This window comes from Pelophylax lessonae (assembly GCF_965119305.1).
Source record: "Pelophylax lessonae genome assembly, chromosome: 5".
NCBI classification, from domain to species: domain Eukaryota; kingdom Metazoa; phylum Chordata; class Amphibia; order Anura; family Ranidae; genus Pelophylax; species Pelophylax lessonae.
This window is the reverse complement of record NC_138772.1, coordinates 548,738,396-548,761,484: the sequence shown is the minus strand read 5'-3', so window position 1 is coordinate 548,761,484 and position 23,089 is coordinate 548,738,396. Positions and strand designations below refer to the sequence as shown.

At 45.8% G+C, this 23,089-nt stretch overlaps 1 protein-coding gene across 2 annotated transcripts in view; it reads left to right on the top strand.

Annotated features, from left to right (window-relative positions):
• The window catches only part of MTRR (5-methyltetrahydrofolate-homocysteine methyltransferase reductase), an 87,082-nt gene that overhangs the window by 25,277 nt on the left and 38,716 nt on the right, over positions 1-23,089 (top strand). For both annotated transcript variants that reach the window (XM_082257504.1, XM_082257503.1), the window contains exons 5-8: positions 7,937-8,285; positions 10,606-10,728; positions 16,375-16,528; positions 19,760-19,848. In XM_082257504.1, coding sequence (XP_082113630.1) covers positions 7,937-8,285; positions 10,606-10,728; positions 16,375-16,528; positions 19,760-19,848 — 715 coding nt within the window. The remainder of the gene's footprint in view (positions 1-7,936; positions 8,286-10,605; positions 10,729-16,374; positions 16,529-19,759; positions 19,849-23,089) is intronic.

Below are 23,089 nucleotides of genomic sequence, written 5' to 3'. Positions count from 1 at the left end.
ATTCCATTGGGTTAAGCGGAATCATTTATAATTAGGGGCCACTGATACGTGCATGATCTTATTGGGAGAGTGAAGTTCTTTATGATTAGGGGGTCCCCCGATATGTAGATGATTCTATTGGGTTAAGCAGAATCATTTTTAATTAGGGGCCCCTGACACGTGGATGATCCCATTGGGTGAGTGGAGTTCTACATATTGGGGGCCCCCCTAATCATAAAGGATTCCACTCACCCAATAGGATCATCCACGTATCAGGAGCCCCTAATTATAAATGATTCCGCTCAACCCAATAGAATCATCTACATATTGGAATTGGGTGAGTGGAATCCTTTGATTAGGGGGCCCCCGATATGTACAGGTCCCTCTCAAAAAATTAGCATATTGTGATAAAGTTCATTATTTTTTGTAATGTACTGATAAACATTAGACTTTCATATATTTTAGATTCATTACACACAACTGAAGTAGTGCAAGCCTTTTATTATTATTATTATACAGGATTTATATAGCGCCAACAGTTTGCGCAGCGCTTTACAATGTGAAGGAAGACAATACAGTTACAATACAGTTCAAAACAGGAGGAACTAGAGGGCTTTTATTGTTTTAATATTGATGATTTTGGCATACAGCTCATGAAAAAACAAAATTCCTATCTCAAAAAATTAGCATATTTCATCCGACCAATAAAAGCAAAGTGCTTTTAATACAAAAAAAGTCAACCTTCAAATAATTATGTTCAGTTATGCACTCAATACTTGGTCGGGAATCCTTTTGCAGAAATGACTGCTTTAATGCGGCGTGGCATGGAGGCAATCAGCCTGTGGCACTGCTGAGGTGTTATGGAGGCCCAGGATGCTTCGATAGCGGCCTTGAGCTCATCCAGAGTGTTGGGTCTTGCGTCTCTCAACTTTCTCTTCACAACATCCCACAGATTCTCTATGGGGTTCAGGTCAGGAGAGTTGGCAGGCCAATTGAGCACAGTAATACCATGGTCAGTAAACCATTTACCAGTGGTTTTGGCACTGTGAGCAGGTGCCAGGTCTTGCTGAAAAATGAAATCTTCATCTCCATAAAGTTTTTCAGCAGATGGAAGCATGAAGTGCTCCAAAATCTCCTGATAGCTAGCTGCATTGACCCTGCCCTTGATAAAACACAGTGGACCAACACCAGCAGCTGACATGGCACCCCAGACCATCACTGACTGTGGGTACTTGACACTGGACTTCAGGCATTTTGGCATTTCCCTCTCCCCAGTCTTCCTCCAGACTCTGGCACCTTGATTTCCGAATGACATGCAAAATTTGCTTTCATCCGAAAAAAGTACTTTGGGCCACTGAGCAACAGTCCAGTGCTGCTTCTCTGTAGCCCAGGTCAGGCGCTTCTGCCGCTGTTTCTGGTTCAAAAGTGGCTTGACCTGGGGAATGCGGCACCTGTAGCCCATTTCCTGCACACGCCTGTACACGGTGGCTCTAGATGTTTCTACTCCAGACTCAGACCACTGCTTCCGCAGGTCCCCCAAGGTCTGGAATCGGTCCTTCTCCACAATCTTCCTCAGGGTCCGGTCACCTCTTCTCGTTGTGCAGCGTTTTCTACCACACTTTTTCCTTCCCACAGACTTCCCACTGAGGTGCCTTGATACAGCACTCTGGGAACAGCCTATTCGTTCAGAAATTTCTTTCTGTGTCTTACCCTCTTGCTTGAGGGTGTCAATGATGGCCTTCTGGACAGCAGTCAGGTCGGCAGTCTTACCCATGATTGCGGTTTTGAGTAATGAACCAGGCTGGGAGGTTTTAAAAGCCTCAGGAATCTTTTGCAGGTGTTTAGAGTTAATTAGTTGATTCAGATGATTAGGTTAATAGCTCGTTTAGAGAACCTTTTCATGATATGCTAATTTTTTGAGATAGGAATTTTGGGTTTTCATGAGCTGTATGCCAAAATCATCAATATTAAAACAATAAAAGGCTTGCACTACTTCAGTTGTGTGTAATGAATCTAAAATATATGAAAGTCTAATGTTTATCAGTACATTACAGAAAATAATGAACTTTATCACAATATGCTAATTTTTTGAGAGGGACCTGTAGATGATTCTATTGGGTTAAGCAGAATCATTTTATAATTAGGGGCCCCTGATACGTTGCTGATCCTATTGAGTGAGTGGAATTATTTATGATTAGGGGCCCCCCCAATATGTAGATGATTCTTTTGGGTTAAGCGGAATAATTTATAATTGGGGCCCCTGACACGTGGATGATCTTATTGGGTGAGTGGAGTTCTACATATTGGGGCCCCCCCTAATCATAAAGGATTCCACTCACTCAATAGGATTATCCATGTATCAGGGGCCCCTAATTATAAATGATTCCGCTCAACCTAATAGAATCATCTACATATTGGAATTGGGTGAGTGGAATCCTTTGATTAGGGGGCCCCCGATATGTAGATGATTCTATTGGGTTAAGCAGAATCATTTATAATTAGGGGCTCCTGATACGTGGATGATCCTATTGGGTGAGTGGAATTATTTATGATTAGGGGGCCCCGATAAGTATATGATTTTATTGTTTTAAGCAGAATCATTTTTAATTAGGTGCCCCTGATATGTTCATTATCCAATTAGGTGAGTGGAATCCTTTATGATTAGGGGGGCCCCGATATGTAGAGGATTCTGTTGGGTTAAGCAGAATCATTTTTAATTAGGGGCCCCTGATACGTGGATGATCCTATTGGTTGAGTGTAATCCTTTATGATTAGGGGACCCCCGATATGTAGATGATTCTATTGGGTTAAGCAGAATCATTTATAATTAGGGGCTCCTGATACGTGGATGATCCTATTGGGTGAGTGGAATTATTTATGATTAGGGGGCCCCGATAAGTATATGATTTTATTGTTTTAAGCAGAATAATTTTTAATTAGGTGCCCCTGATATGTTCATTATCCAATTCGGTGAGTGGAATCCTTTATGATTAGGGGGGCCCCGATATGTAGAGGATTCTGTTGGGTTAAGCAGAATCATTTTTAATTAGGGGCCCCTGATACGTGGATGATCCTATTGGTTGAGTGTAATCCTTTATGATTAGGGGACCCCCGTTATGTAGATGATTCTATTGGGTTAAGCAGAATCATTTTTAATTAGGGGCCCCTGACACGTGGATGATCCTATGGGGTGAGTGGAGTTCTACATATTGGGGGTGCCCCCCTAATCGTAAAGGATTCCACTCACCCAATAGGATCATCCACGTATAATATAAATGATTCCGCTTAACCCAATAGAATCATCTACATATTGGAATTGAGTGAGTGGAATCCTTTGATTAGGGGGCCCCCGATATGTAGATGATTCTATTGGGCTAAGCAGAGTCCTTTATAATTGGAGGCCCCTGATACGTGGATGTTCCTATTGGGTGAGTGGAATTATTTATGATTAGGGGGCCCCCAATATGTAGATGATTGAGTGAGTGGAATCTTTTATGATTAGGGGGTCCCCGAAATGTAGATAATTCTGGCAGAATCATTTATAATTAGGGGCTCCTAAAACGTGAATGATCGTATTGGGTGAGTGTAATCATAAATAATTAGGGGGCCCCTGACTCATGGATGATTCTTTTTGGTGAGTGGAATAATTTTATAATTAGGGGCCCCTGGCATGAGGGTGATTTCTTTTGGGCAAGCGGAATCATTTATATTTAGCAGGCCCTTGACACCTGCAAACAGCAAAACCCTAAGTCCTATATTGAATAGCATAATAATGTTACGTTTATAAGGCAATATCTGGGTCTGCAAGTTCCAATTATACTCAGAACAACTGCTACTACACCCCTCATGGACTATAGGAAACAGACCAATATGTAAAACACATAATAGTATTTCTTTTAACATAATGAAAAGTATAAAAAGACCTACAAACATTAGTCCTTGAGGACAAAGAATTACTCTAAAACAATCTCTAGTACCCTAGATATCATGCAAGAAGTTGTAACAAGAGTGCCCCCACCTGGACTGTTGGGCACAGATATCTAACCACCTAACATGTTTCGGACTATACTTGTCCAGTCCTTCTTCAGAGGTGCCACAATGGGTACTGATCATTTCTAAAACACAAATATGTGCTATTAGTGACAGAGTAATTATTGTTATAATAATAATATCAGATTTGTATAGCGCCGACAGTTTACGCAGCACTTTGTAATAACAGACTTGTGTTATATAATACATATATCATACATTAATAGTATCATAATCAGTAGAATACTACATAGGCTGCATTATACCCACAAAATTTGACAACCGTATTGCACATCATAGTTAGATACAAGATTGATACTGCCAGATAGGTGCACACAATGGGAAGACCCCTATATGCGCATGGGGCTGCCAATCAAAGGGAGCTGAGTTGGATCACAAGCAGAGGCGGATCCAGAGTCTAGTCTCGGGAGGGGCGCTGCGGTTTGTTGCGGGCAATTTGTCAGGGCAATGGCTGGTATTAGCGCTTTAATCATCACGGCACCATGTTTGATATGGTGTCAGGATGATTGAAGCGCATCATTCCTATTATTACATTGTAATATTAAATGAAATTGTTCAACTCGCCATAATGCAGAATCAGCATCACTTGCCCTGAGCGTTTCACTTGCCACGTCGCCTGCCACCAGATGCAGCTTGTCCCTTGCCACGTCACTTGCCACGTCACTTGCCACCAGATGCAGCTTGTCACGTTGCCTGTCACCAGATGCAGCTTGTCACTTGCCACGTCACTTGCCACCAGATGCAGCTTGCCACGTTGCCTGTCACCAGATGCAGCTTGTCACTTGCCACGTTGCCTGTCGCCAGATGCATTTTGTCACTTGCCACGTTGCCTGTCGCCAGATGCAGCTTGTCACTTGCCACGTTGCCTGTCACCAGATGCAGCTTGTTACTTGCCATGTTACTTGCCACCAGATGCAGCTTGTCACTTGCCACATCGCCTGTCACCAGATGCAGCTTTTCACTTGCCACATCACCTGTCACCAGATGCAGCTTGTCACTTGCCATTTTAGTTGCCACCAGATGCAGCTTGTCACTTGCCACGTCACCAGATGCAGATTTTCACTTGCCATGTTACTTGCCACCAGATGCAGCTTGTCACTTGCCACCTTTCCTAACACCAGATGCAGCTTGTCACTTGCCATGTTACTTGCCACATCACCTGTCACCAGATGCAGCTTGTCACTTGCCACATCACCTGTCACCAGATGCAGCTTGTCACTTGCCACATCACCTGTCACCAGATGTAGCTTGTCACTTGCCATGTTAATGACACCCCCGGGCCACCTGGTCCTCCTATGACACCGAGGATGCCGTCTCTGCCTGCTATAGCTGAGAAAATCCCGCCGCCAGTCTAGCCACCACCGCTGCCCAGCAGGACAGAGGAGCTGGCTCTGCACCCCATGAACATATCTAACATAACAGCCCACATACATACTGATGCAAGTATCCTCCTCGCGGGAAATGCAGACCAGCCTCCGTAAACTGCATGGGTGGGGTCCTGAATCCATCGCGATTTGATTGCTCTGGCTCTCTGTAGTTTGCGCGGGCTCGCACAGCACAATTTAAGCGGGCCCGCTCTCAGTGATTTCCTTCTCAGCGCGACCCACTCAAACGCAGCTCGCGACCAACAGTTTGGGAACTCCTGCCCTAGAAATTCAGCAGAAGCTGTGTTACGCAGCTAGGGAGAGAGACAGACGTGCATATAATAGGGTCCTACCTGTCTGTGGTACCATATCTATCTTGCAGCAGTCACCACCACCATCTGAGTGCAGTCCCAGTCTGGCCCGGAGAGGTGGGGGTTTTATAATTGATTAGTCACCTACTACGCTGATAATGAGGATCATCTGGCTGATTGGTGTAAGGGACGCCAGTGGCAGCTGGTGCTCGGTAATTGAAGGGGGGGGGGGGGGGCAGCAAACCAATGCGCACTGACCTGGGTCAGTCATCAGTTGGCAGGCGACTGAGCCGGGGACTGCTGGATGGCTGAGCCGGTGTCCTCCTCCAGCCATGTGTCTTCTGCCTCTTCCTGGCCACTGGCCGGTAAGATTGCTTCTATTTTTGGCCAATTGGGAAAGGGGTCTCACAACCTTCTTCCTGATTGGCTGGGAGGAGAGTCAGTGTGACAATAATGAATATTAATTTGCTATTGAAACACTACTGGGACCAGAGCCCACCCTTTTTTGAAGCCTATTAGTGCCTCTGGTTCTAATTACGTGCTTCAACAAAAATCCCCTATTGGAATCCATGCATCAGGCGCCCAGCATGTAGATTAGGGTGCCAGATGCATGGATAGGGGGGGCGTTGCCCCTGCGCCCCCAATGGACGGGCCATCCCTGATGGACGCGATCATCGTCTCAGTAATGACCAGCGTGTGTCAGGCCCCCCCCGGCGGAATGGCGCGCGGCGTCCCGCGTCATCGCGCCACCGATGCATTGGAGGCTGAACGCTTGCGTTCCAGACTGGTACGCAAACAGGAAGAGGATCGCACATAAAGAAATATGCGATCCATATGTCCTGTTAAACCAAGGCCCAGCCAGTCCTGGCATAGAGAGAAGGGGGAAGTTATGATTAAACGATTTTAAATCATGAAACACGTCAACTGTTTTTGGTTCGTCTGTCGTGTTATGCCCGATTTATACAAGCAATAAAGAGATTTATTTTATCCTTCACTTGCTGGAGTGAGGTCAAATCTTCTTGCTTACTTTGGACTTGCCCAGACCGCGGACTGGACTTGGTTACTGAGGGGTGGATTCAGGGGCATAACTACAGGGGTTGCAATTGCAACCGGGCCCCATGCTCCAGGGGGCCTGTGCGGCTCCCCTGTACACCTGGATAGGAGGGGCGGCGGGGGCAGCATGTAGAGAAATCACTGTCTTCATTTTTCCTCCTGTAGCTGCAGGAGGAAAATGGAGGAGATTGGTTCCTCTGTATGCTGCCCCCGCCGCTCCTCCTATCCAGTTCACTTGTGTTCTACTGTCTCTGAGCCCCTGTCTGCTCCCCTGGTCCCCCACCCTACTGTGCTCCCTCCCCTCTCCTGCCGGCTGCTGCAGGGGATGTGTCACAATAGAGAACCAGGAAGGGGTCGTTAAATATGTAATTTACCAGCTCCTTCCTTTTCTGAATGGACAGAGTCATAGTCAGTGACATTGTAAAAAAATAAAATAAAATGATAAAAAATAATACAATTAAAATACCAAAAAATAAAAACGACTGACACCAGTGGTGAACTTCCAGGATTGCAAACACTTGCAACCGGCCCTGGCATTCCACCACCTTGGGGAAGCCCAAAGATGGCAGGAAGGGGGCCCACTGCAGAACTTGTGAAAGGGTCTCGCTGCGGGACAGTAATAAAGGGCCCCGCAACGAGAGTAAAAGGCCCCAGGATCAGTGGGAAGAGCCCCAGGCTTGAAGGGAAGGCCAGGAGTCCGGAGGGCCCTTCATGGTTTCTTGCATCGGGGCCCTGAAGGTTCCAGTTACTCCTCTGGGTGGATTGCTCTCACCTGGAGCGGCGTTTTTACCGCTTTTCTTGTGGATTTAGAGCAAAGGGGGCCCCTAGGCGCTGGGTGAGACAACTACCACTTTACCATATGGGAGAAGAAGCCCCCCCTGAACAGTAGGACACCCGAGTGTGGCATAACAAATAAATAATCCACATACGGCCCCATCATAATAGATCTTATCTGGATTTCCAAAGGCATTTGGTACTCTCAAAGTGGATTTATATTTCTTGTGGAATATATTTAACACTTTTGTTCCTGTTAAGTCAGCTTTATAGGATTTTAATGATTGGGTTTCTATCTGCTTTTAGGAAAATTCTATTATTGAACAATATAGAGAGCAATAATCTTTTTGTGGTTCGACTAAAATGGCCCAACTAACTAATTTTTATTTTTATTCTGTGCTTCAGCCTGGAGCTGGTTGTAGATCCTTGGATAGAAGGACTTTGGGCCGCGCTAAATAGAGAATTTATGAACAGACCGGACGAACCAGAGAAGACTGAGGAGGCGAAGAATGCGGTCGGTGATCAGAATGTGCAAAATGTTCCGGAAAATCTGGACCTTCGGGTGAAGGAGATCAACCTTAACATCTCACCGACACCAAATACTACATTGCCAAAAGGTGATGCTCCAGATACTTCTACAGAAGCTGCGCCATCGCTTGTCCGCTCAGTGCCTCCTCTCTGCCAGTGCAGCCTCACTGTGCCCAGCCTGCCCATCCCCTACCTGGAAGTACAGATTCTGGACTGCCATGGAAAGGTGACTTTTCTTACTTTCATTTATTTAGTTATACAGAGGGGTCCTTCTACACCAACCTCTAATGTAGAGGGGTCCTTCTACACCGGCCTCTAATGTAAAGGGGATACTTCAAAATGGTGTAAGGATGCAATACAATTTTCTGTGTTACCCTCTACATTAGAGGTCGGTGTAGAAGGACCCCTCTACATTAGAGGTTGGTGTAGAAGGACCCCTCTACATTAGAGGTCGGTGTAGAAGGACCCCTCTACATTAGAGGTCGGTGTAGAAGGACCCCTCTACGTTGGAGGTTGGTGTAGAAGGACCCCTCTACGCTGGAGGTCGGTGTAGAAGGACCCCTCTAAGTTGGAGGTCGGTGTAGAAGGACCCCTCTACGTTGGAGATCGGTGTAGAAGGACCCCTCTACGTTGGAGATCGGTGTAGAAGGACCCCTCTACGTTGGAGGTCGGTGTAGAAGGACCCCTCTACGCTGGAGGTTGGTGTAGAAGGACCCCTCTACGTTGGAGGTTGGTGTAGAAGGACCCCTCTACGTTGGAGGTTGGTGTAGAAGGACCCCTCTACGCTGGAGGTTGGTGTAGAAGGACCCCTCTACGTTGGAGGTTGGTGTAGAAGGACCCCTCTACGTTGGAGGTCGGTGTAGAAGGACCCCTCTACGTTGGAGGTTGGTGTAGAAGGACCCCTCTACGCTGGAGGTCGGTGTAGAAGGACCCCTCTACGCTGGAGGTCGGTGTAGAAGGACCCCTCTATGCTGGAGGTTGGTGTAGAAGGACCCCTCTACGCTGGAGGTTGGTGTAGAAGGACCCCTCTACGCTGGAGGTTGGTGTAGAAGGACCCCTCTACGCTGGAGGTTGGTGTAGAAGGACCCCTCTACGCTGGAGGTCGGTGTAGAAGGACCCCTCTACGCTGGAGGTCGGTGTAGAAGGACCCCTCTATGTTGGAGGTCGGTGTAGAAGGACCCCTCTATGTTGGAGGTCGGTGTAGAAGGACCCCTCTATGTTGGAGGTCGGTGTAGAAGGACCCCTCTATGTTGGAGGTCGGTGTAGAAGGACCCCTCTACGCTGGAGGTCGGTGTAGAAGGACCCCTCTACGTTGGAGGTCGGTGTAGAAGGACCCCTCTACGTTGGAGGTCGGTGTAGAAGGACCCCTCTACGTTGGAGGTCGGTGTAGAAGGACCCCTCTACATTGGAGGTCAGTGTAGAAGGACCCCTCTACGTTGGAGGTCGGTGTAGAAGGACCCCTCTGCGTTGGAGGTCAGTGTAGAAGGACCCTTCTACATTGGTTGGTCAGTGTAGAAGGACCCCTCTACTGGAGGTCAGGAGGAGAGGAAGGGTTTTCTCAGCTATGTACACTTTTCCTGCATGCATGCTTAAAGTGGTTGTAAACCCCCCGTAATGTTTGTGCCTCTAGGTAAGCCTATAACAAAAAGCAAGTGAAGGACTCTCAGACCATGAGAAACAAAATTCTTTGGTCTGATGAAACAAAGATTGAACTCTTTGGCCTGAATGGCAAGCGTCAAGTCTGGAGGAAACCAGGCATCGCTCATCACCTGGCCAATACATCCCTACAGTGAAGCATGGTGGTGGCAGCATCATGCTGTGGGGATGCTTTTCAGCAGCAGGAAGTGGGAGACTAGTCAGGATCGAGGGAAAGATGAATGCAGCAATGTACAGAGACATCCTTCATGAAAACCTGCTCCAGAACGCTCTGGACCTCAAACTGGGGTGAAGGTTCATCTTCCAACAGGACAACGACCCTAAGCACACAGCCAAGATAACAAAGGAGTGGCTACGGGAAAACTCTGTGAATGTCCTTGAGTGGCGCAGCCATTGAAATTTAATGAACATCTCTGGAGAGATCTGAAAATGGCTGTGCACCGACGCTCCCCATCCAACCTGATGGAGCTTGAGAGGTCCTGCATAAAAGAATGGGAGAAACTGCCCAAAAATAGGAGTGCCAAGCTTGTAGCATCATACTCAAAAAGACTTGAGGCTATAATTGGTGCCAAAGGAGCTTCACCAGAGTATTGAGCAAAGGGTGTGATACTTATATACATGGGATTTTTTTTTTTTTTTAATACATTTGCAAAGATTTCCAACAAACTTCTATCACGTTGTGGGGGATTGTTTGTAGAATTTTGAGGAAAATAATGAATATTATCCATTTTGGAATAAGGCTGTAACATAACAAAATGTGGATGTGTGAATACTTTCCAGATGCATTGTATATTATTGATGCCAGAGATTTTTCACTTGTGTTGAGCTTCCTCTGTGTTTTTATGTAAATGTGATTCAAGATAACGATGTCTTATTTGCTCTGATTGCAGGAAACCGACCCCTCCTCACTTTATCCGGGAGAAACCGTTTTCAGAGTTCCGATCACTCAGGCGAAGCGTCTGACTGCAGAGGGCGCTGTGAAGACCGCTTTAATGCTGGAGCTGGACATAGCGGTGAGTTTATCTTACAATGATCAGTAATGATCTCTCGGTTCAACATCTAAGGCAGGGGCAGAATCTTTGTAACATTTTATATAGCTTACTACTTCACTGCATATTGGGAGACCCTGAGGCATGTTGAGGACCCGGGGCATATCAGGAGACCCCCCCCCCCCCCCCAAGTGTATGCCAGGGTATTACTGGCACAGGAAATGAGGGAAAATCCTAACCATTTGCCGACCACGCTATAGCCGGATGACCGCTACAGCGCGGCCAGCTAGTTCTTGCAATTGTGCCCATTGTGGATTGTGGCCGGCGTGCTCTGAGATCGCAGTGCCCAGAGGACACTGCTGATCACAGATTTGAAGTAAAGAGCCAATCAGCGGCTCTTTACCATGTGATTAGCTGTGTCCAATCCAGGGCTGGCCCAAGATATTGTGCAAGAATGAAATGCTGCCCCCCTCAACCCCAAAAAAATCATGCCCATCCAGCAAAGAGACGTTTCCATTTAGTAAAGAGCCAGCCCAATCAAGCAAAGAGACATCCCCATATATTCAGCAAAGAGATGCGTCCTCCAGCAAAGAGACGTGCCCCCTCCAGCAAAGAGACGTGCCCCCTCCAGCAAAGAGACGTGCCCCCCTCCAGCAAAGAGACGTGCCCCCCTCCAGCAAAGAGACGTGCCCCCTCCAGCAAAGAGACGTGCCCCCCTCCAGCAAAGAGACGTGCCCCCCTCCAGCAAAGAGACGTGCCCCCCTCCAGCAAAGAGACGTGCCCCCCTCCAGCAAAGAGACGTGCCCCCCTCCAGCAAAGAGACATGCCCCCCTCCAGCAAAGAGACGTGCCCAAAAACATCAGCTCAGCTCCAGGGCAGTGTGTTAGATTTGGCGTTATCGCTCTCACTGGTCACTAGAATTCAACATGGCACCTCATGGCAAAGAACTCTGAGGATCTGAAAAAAAGAATTGTTGCTCTACATAAAGATGGCCTAGGCTATAAGAAGACCCTGAAACTGAGCTGCAGCACAGTGGCCAAGACCATACAGTGGTTTAACAGGACAGGTTCCACTCAGAACAGGCCTCACCATGGTCCACCAAAGAAATTGAGTGCACGTGCTCAGCATCATATACAGAGGTTGTCTTTGGGAAATAGACGTATGAGTGCTGCCAGCATTGCTGCAGAGGTTGAAGGGGTGGGGGGGGTCAGCCTGTCAGTGCTCAGACCATACGCCGCACACTGCATCAAATTGGTCTGCATGGCTGTCGTCCCAGAAGGAAGCCTCTTCTAAAGACGATGCACAAGAAAGCCCACAAACAGTTTGCTGAAGACAAGCAGACTAAGGACATGGATTACTGGAACCATCTCCTGTGGTCTGATGAGACCAAGATAAATTTATTTGGTTCAGATGGTGACAAGCGTGTGTGGCAGCAACCAGGTGAGGAATACAAAGACAAGTGTGTCTTCCCTACAGTCAAGCATGGTGGTGGGAGTGTCATGGTCTGGGGCTGAGTGCTGCCGGCACTGGGGAGCTACAGTTCATTGAGGGAACCATGAATGCCAACATGTACTGTGACATACTGAAGCAGAGCATGATCCCCTCCCTTCAGAGACTGGGCTGCAGGGCAGTATTCCAACATAACGACCCCAAACACACCTCCAAGATTACCTCTGCCTTGCTAAAGAAGCTGAGGGTAAAGGTGATGGACTGGCCAAGCATGTCTCCAGACCTAAACCCTATTGACCATCTGTGGGGCATCCTCAAATGAAAGGTGGAGGAGCACAAGGTCTCTAACATCCACCAGCTCTGTGATGCCATCATGGAGGAGTGGAAGAGGACTCCAGTGGCAACCTGTGAAGCTCTGGTGACCTCCATGCCCAAGAGAGTTAAGGCAGTGCTGGAAAATAATGGTGGCCACACAAAATATTGACACTTCGGGCCCAATTTGGACATTGTCACTTAGGGGTGTACTCACTTTTGTTGCCAGGGTGTACACTGTTATACAAGCTGTACACTCACTACTTTACATTGTAGCAAAGTGTAATTTCTTCAGTGTTGTCACATGAAAATATAGAATAAAATATTTACAAAGATATGAGGGGTGTGTTTATGGTGAAAGATATCTTCTAGGTTGCATGTTTTTTTTTTTTGGAAGCTTTGTTCCTTATTCTGTTTAATGCATGCACGGTTATACTTTGAAATGTAGAAATGAAAGATTTAATAATAAAAAATTAAATTATACAGTATCTCACAAAAGTTAGTACATCCCTCACATTTTTGTAAATATTTTATTCTATCTTTTCATGTGACAACACTGAAGAAATGACACTTTGCTACAATGTAAAGTTGTCCCAAATGGGACGAGAATCCTCTGGACAATCAGACCAATTAATTTAATTAATACATTTTTATTATTCAAAGCAAGCTCTCCCATCAATCCATGCCTCCATGCTTTTATTTTGTTGGTAAATCACTTTAACCACTTCTGGACCGGAAGGATTTGCCCCCTTAATGACCAGGCCATTTTTTGCGATTCGGCACTTTATTATTTTAACAGGCAATTGCGCGGTCGTGAGACGCTGTACCCAAATAAAATTGATGTCCTTTTTTTCCCACAAACAGAGCTTTCTTTTGGTGGTATTTGATCATCTGTGCGATTTTTATTTTTTGCGCTATAAACAAAAAAAAGTGCCACAATTCTGAAAAAAAAAAAAAAAAAACAAGATTTTTCACATTCTGCTATATAACAATCCCAATAAAAAAAATAATTAAAAGTATAATTTTTTTTAACATTTTAATCCAATTTGTTTTCAGCTACATATATTTGGTAAAAAAAAAAATCTCAAACGTATTTTGATTGGTTTGCGCAAAAGTTATCACGTTTACTGATTACAGGACTTATGTACAGGACTGATTACAAGACTTATGTAATTTTTATTGTGTTTTTTTTTTTTTTTTTTTACTAGTAATGGCGGCGATCTGCAATTTTTTGCGGGACTGCGACATTGCGGCGGACAGATCGGACCCTTGACTGACATTTTTGACACTTTTGGGGGGACCAGTGACATTTCTACAGTAATCAGTGCTAAAAATATGCACTGTTACTGTACTAATGACACTGGCAGGGAAGGGGTTAACATTGTGGGTGATCAAGGGGTTAAATGGGTAACCTAGGGGCGTGTTTCTAACTATGGGGATTTTTTTTTTTTGGGACATTTGTTCCCAGACTTTCGGCAACTTTCACGGACGTACTGCATACACATTAGTCGTCTGGGGACGGATGATAAAAACTTTGGTGTTTGTCCCTCCGTTTTTTTTTTCGTTGAAAATGTCGGCATCGGCTGCTGAAAGTTGTGTACACACTAGCCGAAAATCGTACGATTTTACCTCGGACGGGAATTTTCGGCAGGTTTTTTACTAGTGTGTACCCCACTTTAGTTAGCACTCCCCTTCCCTGCCATTGTCAGTACATTGACAGTGCATTTTCTTTTAAGCGCTAAACACTGTATTGGTGTCACTGGGCCCCAAAAAAGCTTGTCCGCCGCAGTGTTGCAGTCCCGCTATAAATCGCTGATCGCCGCCATTACTAGTAAAGAAAATAAAAATTGCATTAAAATGTTGCATAGGTTGTAGACGCTATAACTTTTGCGCAAACCAATCAATATACACTTATTGGGATTTTTTTTTTTTTTTACCAAAAATATGTAGCAAAATACATATTGGCCTAAATTAATGAATACATTTTAATTTTTTTATTGCCTTTGTTTTATAGCAGAAAGTAACAAATGTTGTTAATTTTTAATTTTTTTGTTTATAGCGCAAAAAAATAAAAACCACAGAGGTGATCAAATACCACCAAAAGAAAGCTCTATTGGTGGAAAAAAATTGACATACATTTTATTTGGGTACAGCGCCACACATCCACGCAATTGTCAGTTAAAGCGGAGTTCCGACCTTGGGGGTCATTTTGAGCTAAAAATCCCCCCGGGACATTTAGGGCTAGTACATTCCATAATGGATAGCCTCTGATCTGTCCCGGTTCGCACTTACCTGCAAGAAGAAATACTTACCTTGAAAATTTCTTCTCCAGCGCTGCCATCTCAGGTGTGGGCAGCTGAAGCCGCAGCGTCCCTCTTCGTGTGACGTCGGAGTCCCACAATGCACTGCACCGGCCCCGCTCGTCACTTCCGGTGCAGGCGCCTGCACCGGAAGTGACGAGCGGGGCTGGTGAAGGCGCATTGATTCCTGGGAGCGATGACGTTCAGCTCCCAGGAGTCATTGCAAACCGGAAGAGACGGCGCGGGCCGCGGCCGCAGAGGGAGGAAGAGGAAGGAAGGTGAGTATATTTTCTTCTATAATAAGGTAAGTGACCAAAAAAAAAAAATTGCCAGTATCCATTTCTTTTTCAGGTGGCCCTCAGCAAGCGGATGGCCCAAAATCGATTTTATCGATTTTGAGGCCGGAACTCCGCTTTAACCACTTTTACCACTAGAGCATTTTGCTGTCTTATGTCTGGGCCACTTTTTGCGATTTGGCGCTGTGCGACTTTAACTGACAATTGCGCGGTCATGCGACACCGTACCCAAACGAAATTTGCGTCCTTTTTTTTCCCACAAACAGAGCTTTCTTTTGGTGGTATTTGATCACCTGTGCGATTTTTACTTTTTGGACTATAAACAAAAAAAGAGCGTTTATTTTGAAAAATAACAATATTTTTAACATTTTGTTATATGAAATTCCCCCCAAAAAAGATGTAAAAACCAATTTTTTTTAAAATTTTTGGCCAATTTGTTTTCTGCTACCTATGTTTGGTAAAAAAAATCGCAATAAGCGTATTTTGATTGGTTTGCGCAAAAGTTATTGCGTTTACTAACAAAGGGAAAGATTTATGTCATTTTTGGTGGGTTTTTTTTTAACGAGTAATGGCGGCGATCTGCGATTTTTTTTTTTTTTTTTTTTTTTTTTTTTTTTTTTGCGGGACTGCGACATTGCGGCGGACAGATCGGACCCTTGACTGACATTTTTGACACTTTTGGGGGTACCAGTGACATTACTGCAGTAATCAGTGCTATATATGTGCACTGTTACTGTAAAAATTACACTGGCAGGGAAGGGGTTAATTTTATTGGAGAGGGAGGGGTTAATGTATGCCTGGTGCTTACTGACGTGTGTGGGGGGGGGGGTGACTGTGTGAGACAGGGACAGATCGGATGTCCAGCTATGCTGAACACTCCAATCTGTCACTCCCTGTCACTGAAGAGATCCGCCCGCTCTGTTTACACAGGCGGGCGGATCTCCAAACTGGATTCCCCGATGATCGGGGCAGAGCAGCGGCGATCGCCGCTGCTCCTCCCCTGGCCCGACTCCCGCTGTGAATGAAAACAGCGGGAGCGCGCCTCCGGCAGCGCGCGAGCGCCGCCTACAGGGGGAGGAGTCTGGTGACGTAGGTCTACATCGTCAGACGGGATCGTGCCACTTTGCCGCAGTAGTACTCCGGTACATAGCGGTAAAGTGGTTAAAGTAACGCAGTGCCGTATCGCAAAAATGGCCTGGTAATGAAGGGGGGGGGGTAAATCTCTTTGGGCTGAAGTGGTTAAAACTAGTCAATGTTGAGTGAGAGAGTGAAGTTCCACTTTAGTTCTCAGTTTTCTATCTTTTTCTTTGCAGCATACAGATATGGACTTCCAGCCAGGAGACGCCTTCTGCGTTATTTGCCCGAATCCCCCTGAAGAAGTGAACGATCTCATTAATAAACTTGGAGTGGCTGAGAAGAGGAAATGTCAGGTCTGCTTGGCTGTTAAATCTGGAACAAAGAAAAGAGGTGAGATACTCTGCGAACCAGTTGTGTCCTATGGACAGGAATCAACAGTAGTAAGGGAAGGTTATAAAGCCCCTGCCAGTTTTTTTGCCATCCATGTGCCATTCTGGAGATTTCCCTTCACTTCCTGTCCCATAGCCAAAAACAGTGAGGGAATCCCAGAACTAGTGTCCCCATTGGAAGATTTCCCCTATACTCCTGCTCTGGGGACAACCTAAAATTTTGGATTTTCTTTCACTTTCACTCTTAGTGATGGTAAAGATGACAAATAGAGAGGGTGAATCTTGGCTGGTAAGGTGGCATGAAGTGGACCTGTCATATAAACATCAACAATTCAAACTGAGCATTTTTTTGTGTCTTTGGATCTACTGATGTAGCACCCTCCTAGTTAGGTTTAAACGCATTGGATGCTCCATCTGCTTATCAGAGGAGCCTAATCTATTAGGTTGCCTGTTGCATGTTCTCAGGTGTGATTCACTGGGTCTGAGTGAGTGTTGCCACTGTATCCAATAGGGGAGCCTGTTGGACAGTGGAGGAAACCCAGCCAGTGACATATTAGCTTTTGTGAGAGTCCTAGTGGGCAGGGACTCTTGCAGTGCATCCTAGAATTGCTCATAAGGGCCAGGGGGAACATGTGACTGGGCATCTTTGGCGGGAAGCAGAGTCCCAGGAGGAGGCGGACGGCTGTCTCTCCTGTTGTCTGAGGAAAGTGGTCTTAGGCGGCCGGCCTAGTGAACCAGGTGTGGAGCTGAGCTGCAGAGGATCCAGTCAAGCTGACAGTGGAGCTGCTGGCAGAGTCTTCCGGGAAAAACAGTGTCGGTGAGTACTAAGGGTCTGCCCCGGAAGGGGGACCACTCCAATGAAGTCAGGGGATCAGGGAGCTAGCTCACACAGGGAGTTACGGTGAAAGGGGGTGCCGTGTAGAGAACCCTGAAGAATAGGGACAAAGGGGGTACCAGGAAGGGCCCTGAAGAGTGTTCTACAGTACAGTGCAGTGGAGCTACTGGCAGAGTCTTCCGGGAAAAACAGTGTCCATGAGTACCAGGGGACTTGCCAAAGGGTCTGCCCAGGAAGGGGGACCACTCCAATAAAGTCAGGGGATCAGGGAGCCAGCTCACACAGAGAGTTACAGTAAAGGGGGTGCCGTGTAGAGAACCTTGAAGAATAGGGACAAAGGGGGTACCAGGAAGGTCCCTGAAGATTGTTCTACAGTGCAGTGGAGCTGCTGGCAGAGTCTTCCGGGAAAAATAGTGTCCATGAGTACCAGGGGACTTGCCAAAGGGTCTGCCCAGGAAGGAGGACCACTCCAATAAAGTCAGGGGATCAGGGAGCTAGCTCACACAGAGAGTTACAGTAAAGGGGGTGCCGTGTAGAGAACCTTGAAGAATAGGGACAAAGGGGGTACCAGGTAGGGCCCTGAAGAGTGAGTTAGGTATCGAAGGCTTGTAATGACTCCGGTGGACCGTGGAGGGAGGCTGTGTAGTCCAAATGTCCCAGAAAGATGGATGTTAACCGCCGATGAGATGGAACCGGTAGACGACGGGTGTCACCCTGTGCTCCAGTGACGTCACGTGGCGTACGCTGCGTTCCTACCTGGTGCCTGTACACCAGCCGAACCCGGAAGACGCCCGGCCAGTCTTTCTCGTCTACCGGTTCCATCTCATCGGCGGTTAACATCCATCTTTCTGGGACATTTTGAACTACACAGCCTCCCTCCACGGTCCACCGGAGTCATTACAAGGCTTCGATACCTAACTTTTCATGTGAATAACTACATTCTGTGCTTCCATTGTCATCATTAAATACTGCACTTAGAGGCGCTCTGTGTGTTTTTTCTCTGGGAAAAACAGTGTCCGTGAGTACCAGGGGACTTGCCAAAGGGTCTGCCCAGGAAGGGGGGCCACTCCAGAGAAGTCAGAGGATAAAGGGGTCAGCTCACACAGGTGTCGGAGTAAAGGTGGTGCCGTGTAAAACCCTGACGAATAGGGAAAAGAGGGCCCTGAAGAGTGATTCACAGCATAGTTCGCTAAGTATCTACTTCACTATAGTGGCAAAGTGAAGCAGTGGCCTTGCCGCATTCAGCTATAATCAGAAGTCCCAGAAATTGTTCATAGTTTATCCAGTTGGAGTATCCCACTCATCCCTTCTCCTATTCCAGTTCTCAAATAAAACGACAAAAACCCAATCCCCTGGATTGCTTTCTGACTGAGCCAAGCACTTAGAATACATCAAATATAAAGGAGATAACCGCGCTAATACAGTATTGGAAAGCGGCAGCTTCAGGTGAGACAGCACCAAAAACAGAACAAATAGGAAAAAAAGCCGCACTATTGACCCAGATCAAGATACTAAGGATGATGCTCTCGAAAAAAAACAAAATATCAAATGGGTACCTCAGATGAAATCACTCACACATGTAGCTAACACATGTAAAAGGTATACCACCAAAAATGCATACATAAACAAACGATGATAAATTGCACCTGGGTGGTGCAGTAAATAATGTCATAAGGTCAAGGACCGTATAATTCTAAAAGTTCATGTAGATCGATAAAGTCCCAGAAAGGAATGCCCAAAGGTGAAGAAAGGGAATCCAATCGTTGAACACCTCAGTGCTGCACACAGGTAACACACTTGTCTCCTTACCAGATGAAAAAGGAAGTAGAGCATAAATGGTATATCGCAAAGCGCCCCTCAGGCAGGATCACAGCAGCCCAAACCTCCAGATACCGGAAGGTGATACCAATACCAGCCACAAGATGGAGCTCAATGCATGTGCAGGAAAAAAGAGAATAAATAGTGTGATACCATTCAGACCTTTTATTAAATAAGCATTAAAAACATACTCACACATTGGAGAATAATGAAACACTTGTCAAACATATAAGCCGGCCAGCTCTCGTGTAGCCCGTTCCTCCGGGCAGCGTGGTGACGTCAGCACGCCGTACCCTACGCGCTCGTCTACAAAGACTTCAATGGGGATGTATAGAATACATCGCATTGTCAAGTTGTTGCTATGGGTAACCCAGGGGAATCCGTAACCAGCAGCTCCCATGGGAGTAGTGCTACACTTATTAAGATTTGAGGGTTTCGTTGAGCATATCCTCAATTCTTCCTCACAAGGAGCTTCAACAATGTTTGCTACAAAGGGAAGTAAAAATAACAAAAACATCCTGGCTTTTGCACACTGTCCTCCAGATCAATAATTTTTTTTTTCTCTTTTCTGTCCATTAGGAGCCTCTGTACCGAATTATATTCCAGAGAAATGTTCTGTGGAGTTTATGCTGACATGGTGCCTGGAAATACGAGCGACCCCCAAGAAGGTACGCAGCTTTTTCTTAAGCATATGAAAACACAAGAACTTTTAGAGGTTGGTTTACGAAAGCTAAATAGACTGTGTGCTTTGCAAGCGCGGTTAATCCAGAGCTTGATAAATGAGTAAAACTCGGCTGACTTCATCCAATCAGGTGTAAGAATGTTTTTTTTTTATCATTTTCCTTGCACGTGATTGGGTATTCTTTGTAAGGTGAAGCTTTACCTCATTTACTAAGCTCTGGAGAAATTGCACATTCTGTTTGCCTTAAGTGCCAGTTCACACTAGGTCGCTCCGACTTTGGGGGTGACCTGGGAAGTCGCGTACAGCGCGACTTCGGCGCGACTTGCACGGACTTCACATAATGTCTATGCAAGTTGCTCCAGGTCGCCCCGAAGTAGTATAGGACCCTTTTTCTAAGTCGGAGCGACTTGTGTTGCTCCTATTAGAACGGCTCCAGTAGCACTGCATGGACCGCGACTTGTCAGGCTGACAAGTCACGGTAGTGTGAATGGACACTTAGTAAATTAACCCCCTAGCATATTGAAGCTTAGCAATCCTTAGATGCGGTGGCTGCATTTGTTTTCTTCTTATAGGTTTCTTTTTCTCATCTGGTGATCCTACCAGTTACAGTTTCTGTCGTAGGGTGACAACGCTCCCTAACCGTACTGTTTCTATGGTAGAGGCAACGTTGTAATCCGGGGACAAGGTTTTCAAAACTATGGACACTGCATCCTCTCCTTTAACCACATACTGCCCGCCCACCGTCAAATGACGACAGAGCGGTGCAGCTATTGTTCTGGGACGCCGTCCTATGACGGCGCACTAAAACGGCCACTCTCACGTGCCCGCGGGGGGGGGCGCAGTTCGGCAATCGTGGCCGCGCCGTTTTGCTAGGACACGGTGTTACCCCAATCTCGGTATAGAGCCAATGACGTGGCTCTTTACCCATGCGATTGGCTGTGTCCAATCACAGCCGGTCACATGTAAATGAGGAAGTGCCATTTATCGGCTCTCCTCCCCCTCACACTGTCAGTGTGTGGCGAGGAGAGGCGATCAGCGGCTCCTTCTCACAGGGGAGACCAGGACAGGTAATCAGGGCACTGATCATCAGTGCCCTGATTACAGAAACATGAAAAACAGTGCTAATCAGTGCCTGCTCATCTGTGCCGCCTCTCAGTGCCCATCAGTGCAGCCTTTCAGTGCTGCCTATCGGTGCCACCTATCAGTGCCTATCAGTGTGGCATATTGGTACCTCCTCATCAGTGCCACCTCATCAGTGCCCATAAGTGCCACCTAATCAGTGCCCATCAGTGTAGCCTATCAGTGCAACCTCATCAGCGCACATCAGTGAAGGAGAAAAATTATTATTTTCAAAACTTATTTTTTTTTTTCTGTCTTTTTTTCTTTTTTTTGTAAGAAATAAAAAAAATCCAGCGGTGATTAAATACCACCAAAAGAAAGCTCTATTTGTGTGAAAAAAATGATAAAAAATTTTATATGGGTACATTGTAGCATGACCACGCAATTGTCATTCAAAGTGTGACAGCGCTGAAAGCTGAAAATTGGCCTGGGCAGGAAGGGGGTGAAAGTGCCCGGTATTGAAGTGGTTAATATGAGTTGGGGTGTTCTGTAGTCCACAGAGCGGACACCACTACTAATAATAGGAAAGGCAAAGGGCACAGGATAGCACTGAATTTTTTGCAGGATCAACAGTTATTTCTTGCACTTATTGAAAAGAAATAAAACCCTTTTAATAGAATATTTAAAGGGTAACTCCACTTTCAAAAAAAAATAGCAAATAAAGAAAAAAACAATATCGCGTATACAATTGCGACACAAATCCTATTGTAATTGAATGTTATTAAAAATGATCTTTCCTTTTCAATCTGCCGCAATTTTCTGAAAATGTAATGCAATATGGCCGCCTGGAGCTGTTCTGTACACAGAATGTATACTGACCACACCCCCAGAAACATCATTTCCTGCTTGTGTGATTGGCTCACCAATTTTCCCAGAAGTCTACATAAGATACAAGTCAGATTTCTGGCATCCCCTGCAACAAAAATGTCATTTTTGGTGAGATACTCCCAATAGGAACACGTCTAAAGGGATGCAGGCCCAGCAGCTTTCCTCATTAGTGCCCTGCAGCTGCCACAGCTGATAGATAATTATGAAACCACTCCCATTAGACCCACTCAGCACAGAGGAACAAACAATGATTTCTTCAGAATAACAAAAGGTTGGAATCTGCAACAAAGTTTGTTACAATCCCTGCAATGTACAGAGATCACCCAGAGGGGAATGTTTTTTTTCTCAACAAAAGTGGATTTAGGATTTACCGAGTTCAGCTCTTGGGGCATACTATGTACTATGGAGCAGCCACCAGCCTGTGTGTGTTTTGTAGAGCCGGTGAGAGTGATGCCGGCAACTCTAAATTGATGAGCTGTCACACGCTTTTAACCACTTAAGCCCCTGGAAGATTTTACCCCCTTTCTGACCAGGGGGTATTTTGCAATTCGGCACTGCGTGACTTTAACGGACAATTACGCGGTCGCGCGGCGCTGTACCTAAACGAATTTGACATCTTTTTTTTCCCACAAACAGAGCTTTCTTTTGGTGGTATTTGATCACCTGTGCGATTTTTTTTTTTGATCATGCGCTATAAACAAAAAAAGAGCCACAATTTTGTAAAAATAACAATATTTTTCATATTTTTTATATGAACTTCCCCCCCAAAAAAATGTAAAAATCTAATATTTTTAAAATTTTTGGCCAATTTGTTTTCAGCTACATATGTTTGGTAAAAAAAAATCACAATAAGCGTATTTTGATTGGTTTGTGCAAAAGTTATTGCGTTTACTAACAAAGGGAAAGATTTTTGTTGTTTTTTTTTTTTTTAACGAATAATGGTAGCGTTCTGCGATTTTTTTTTTTTTTTTTTTTTGCGAGACTGCGACATTGCGGCGGACAGATTGGACCCTTGACTGACATTTTTGACACTTTTGGGGGTACCAGTGACATTACTACAGTAATCAGTGCTATACATATGCACTGTCACTGTAAAAATTACACTGGCAGTGAAGGAGTTAACTGTATTGGAGAGGGAGGGGTTAAGGGTGTCCCTAGGGGCGTGCTTCTAACTGTGATTGGCTGTGGCTTGATGTGTAAGAACAGAGATCAACAGTTCTACATAGTAGAACCGTTTGATCACGATTCTTACACAGGGAGATCTGACAGGCAGCTTTGTT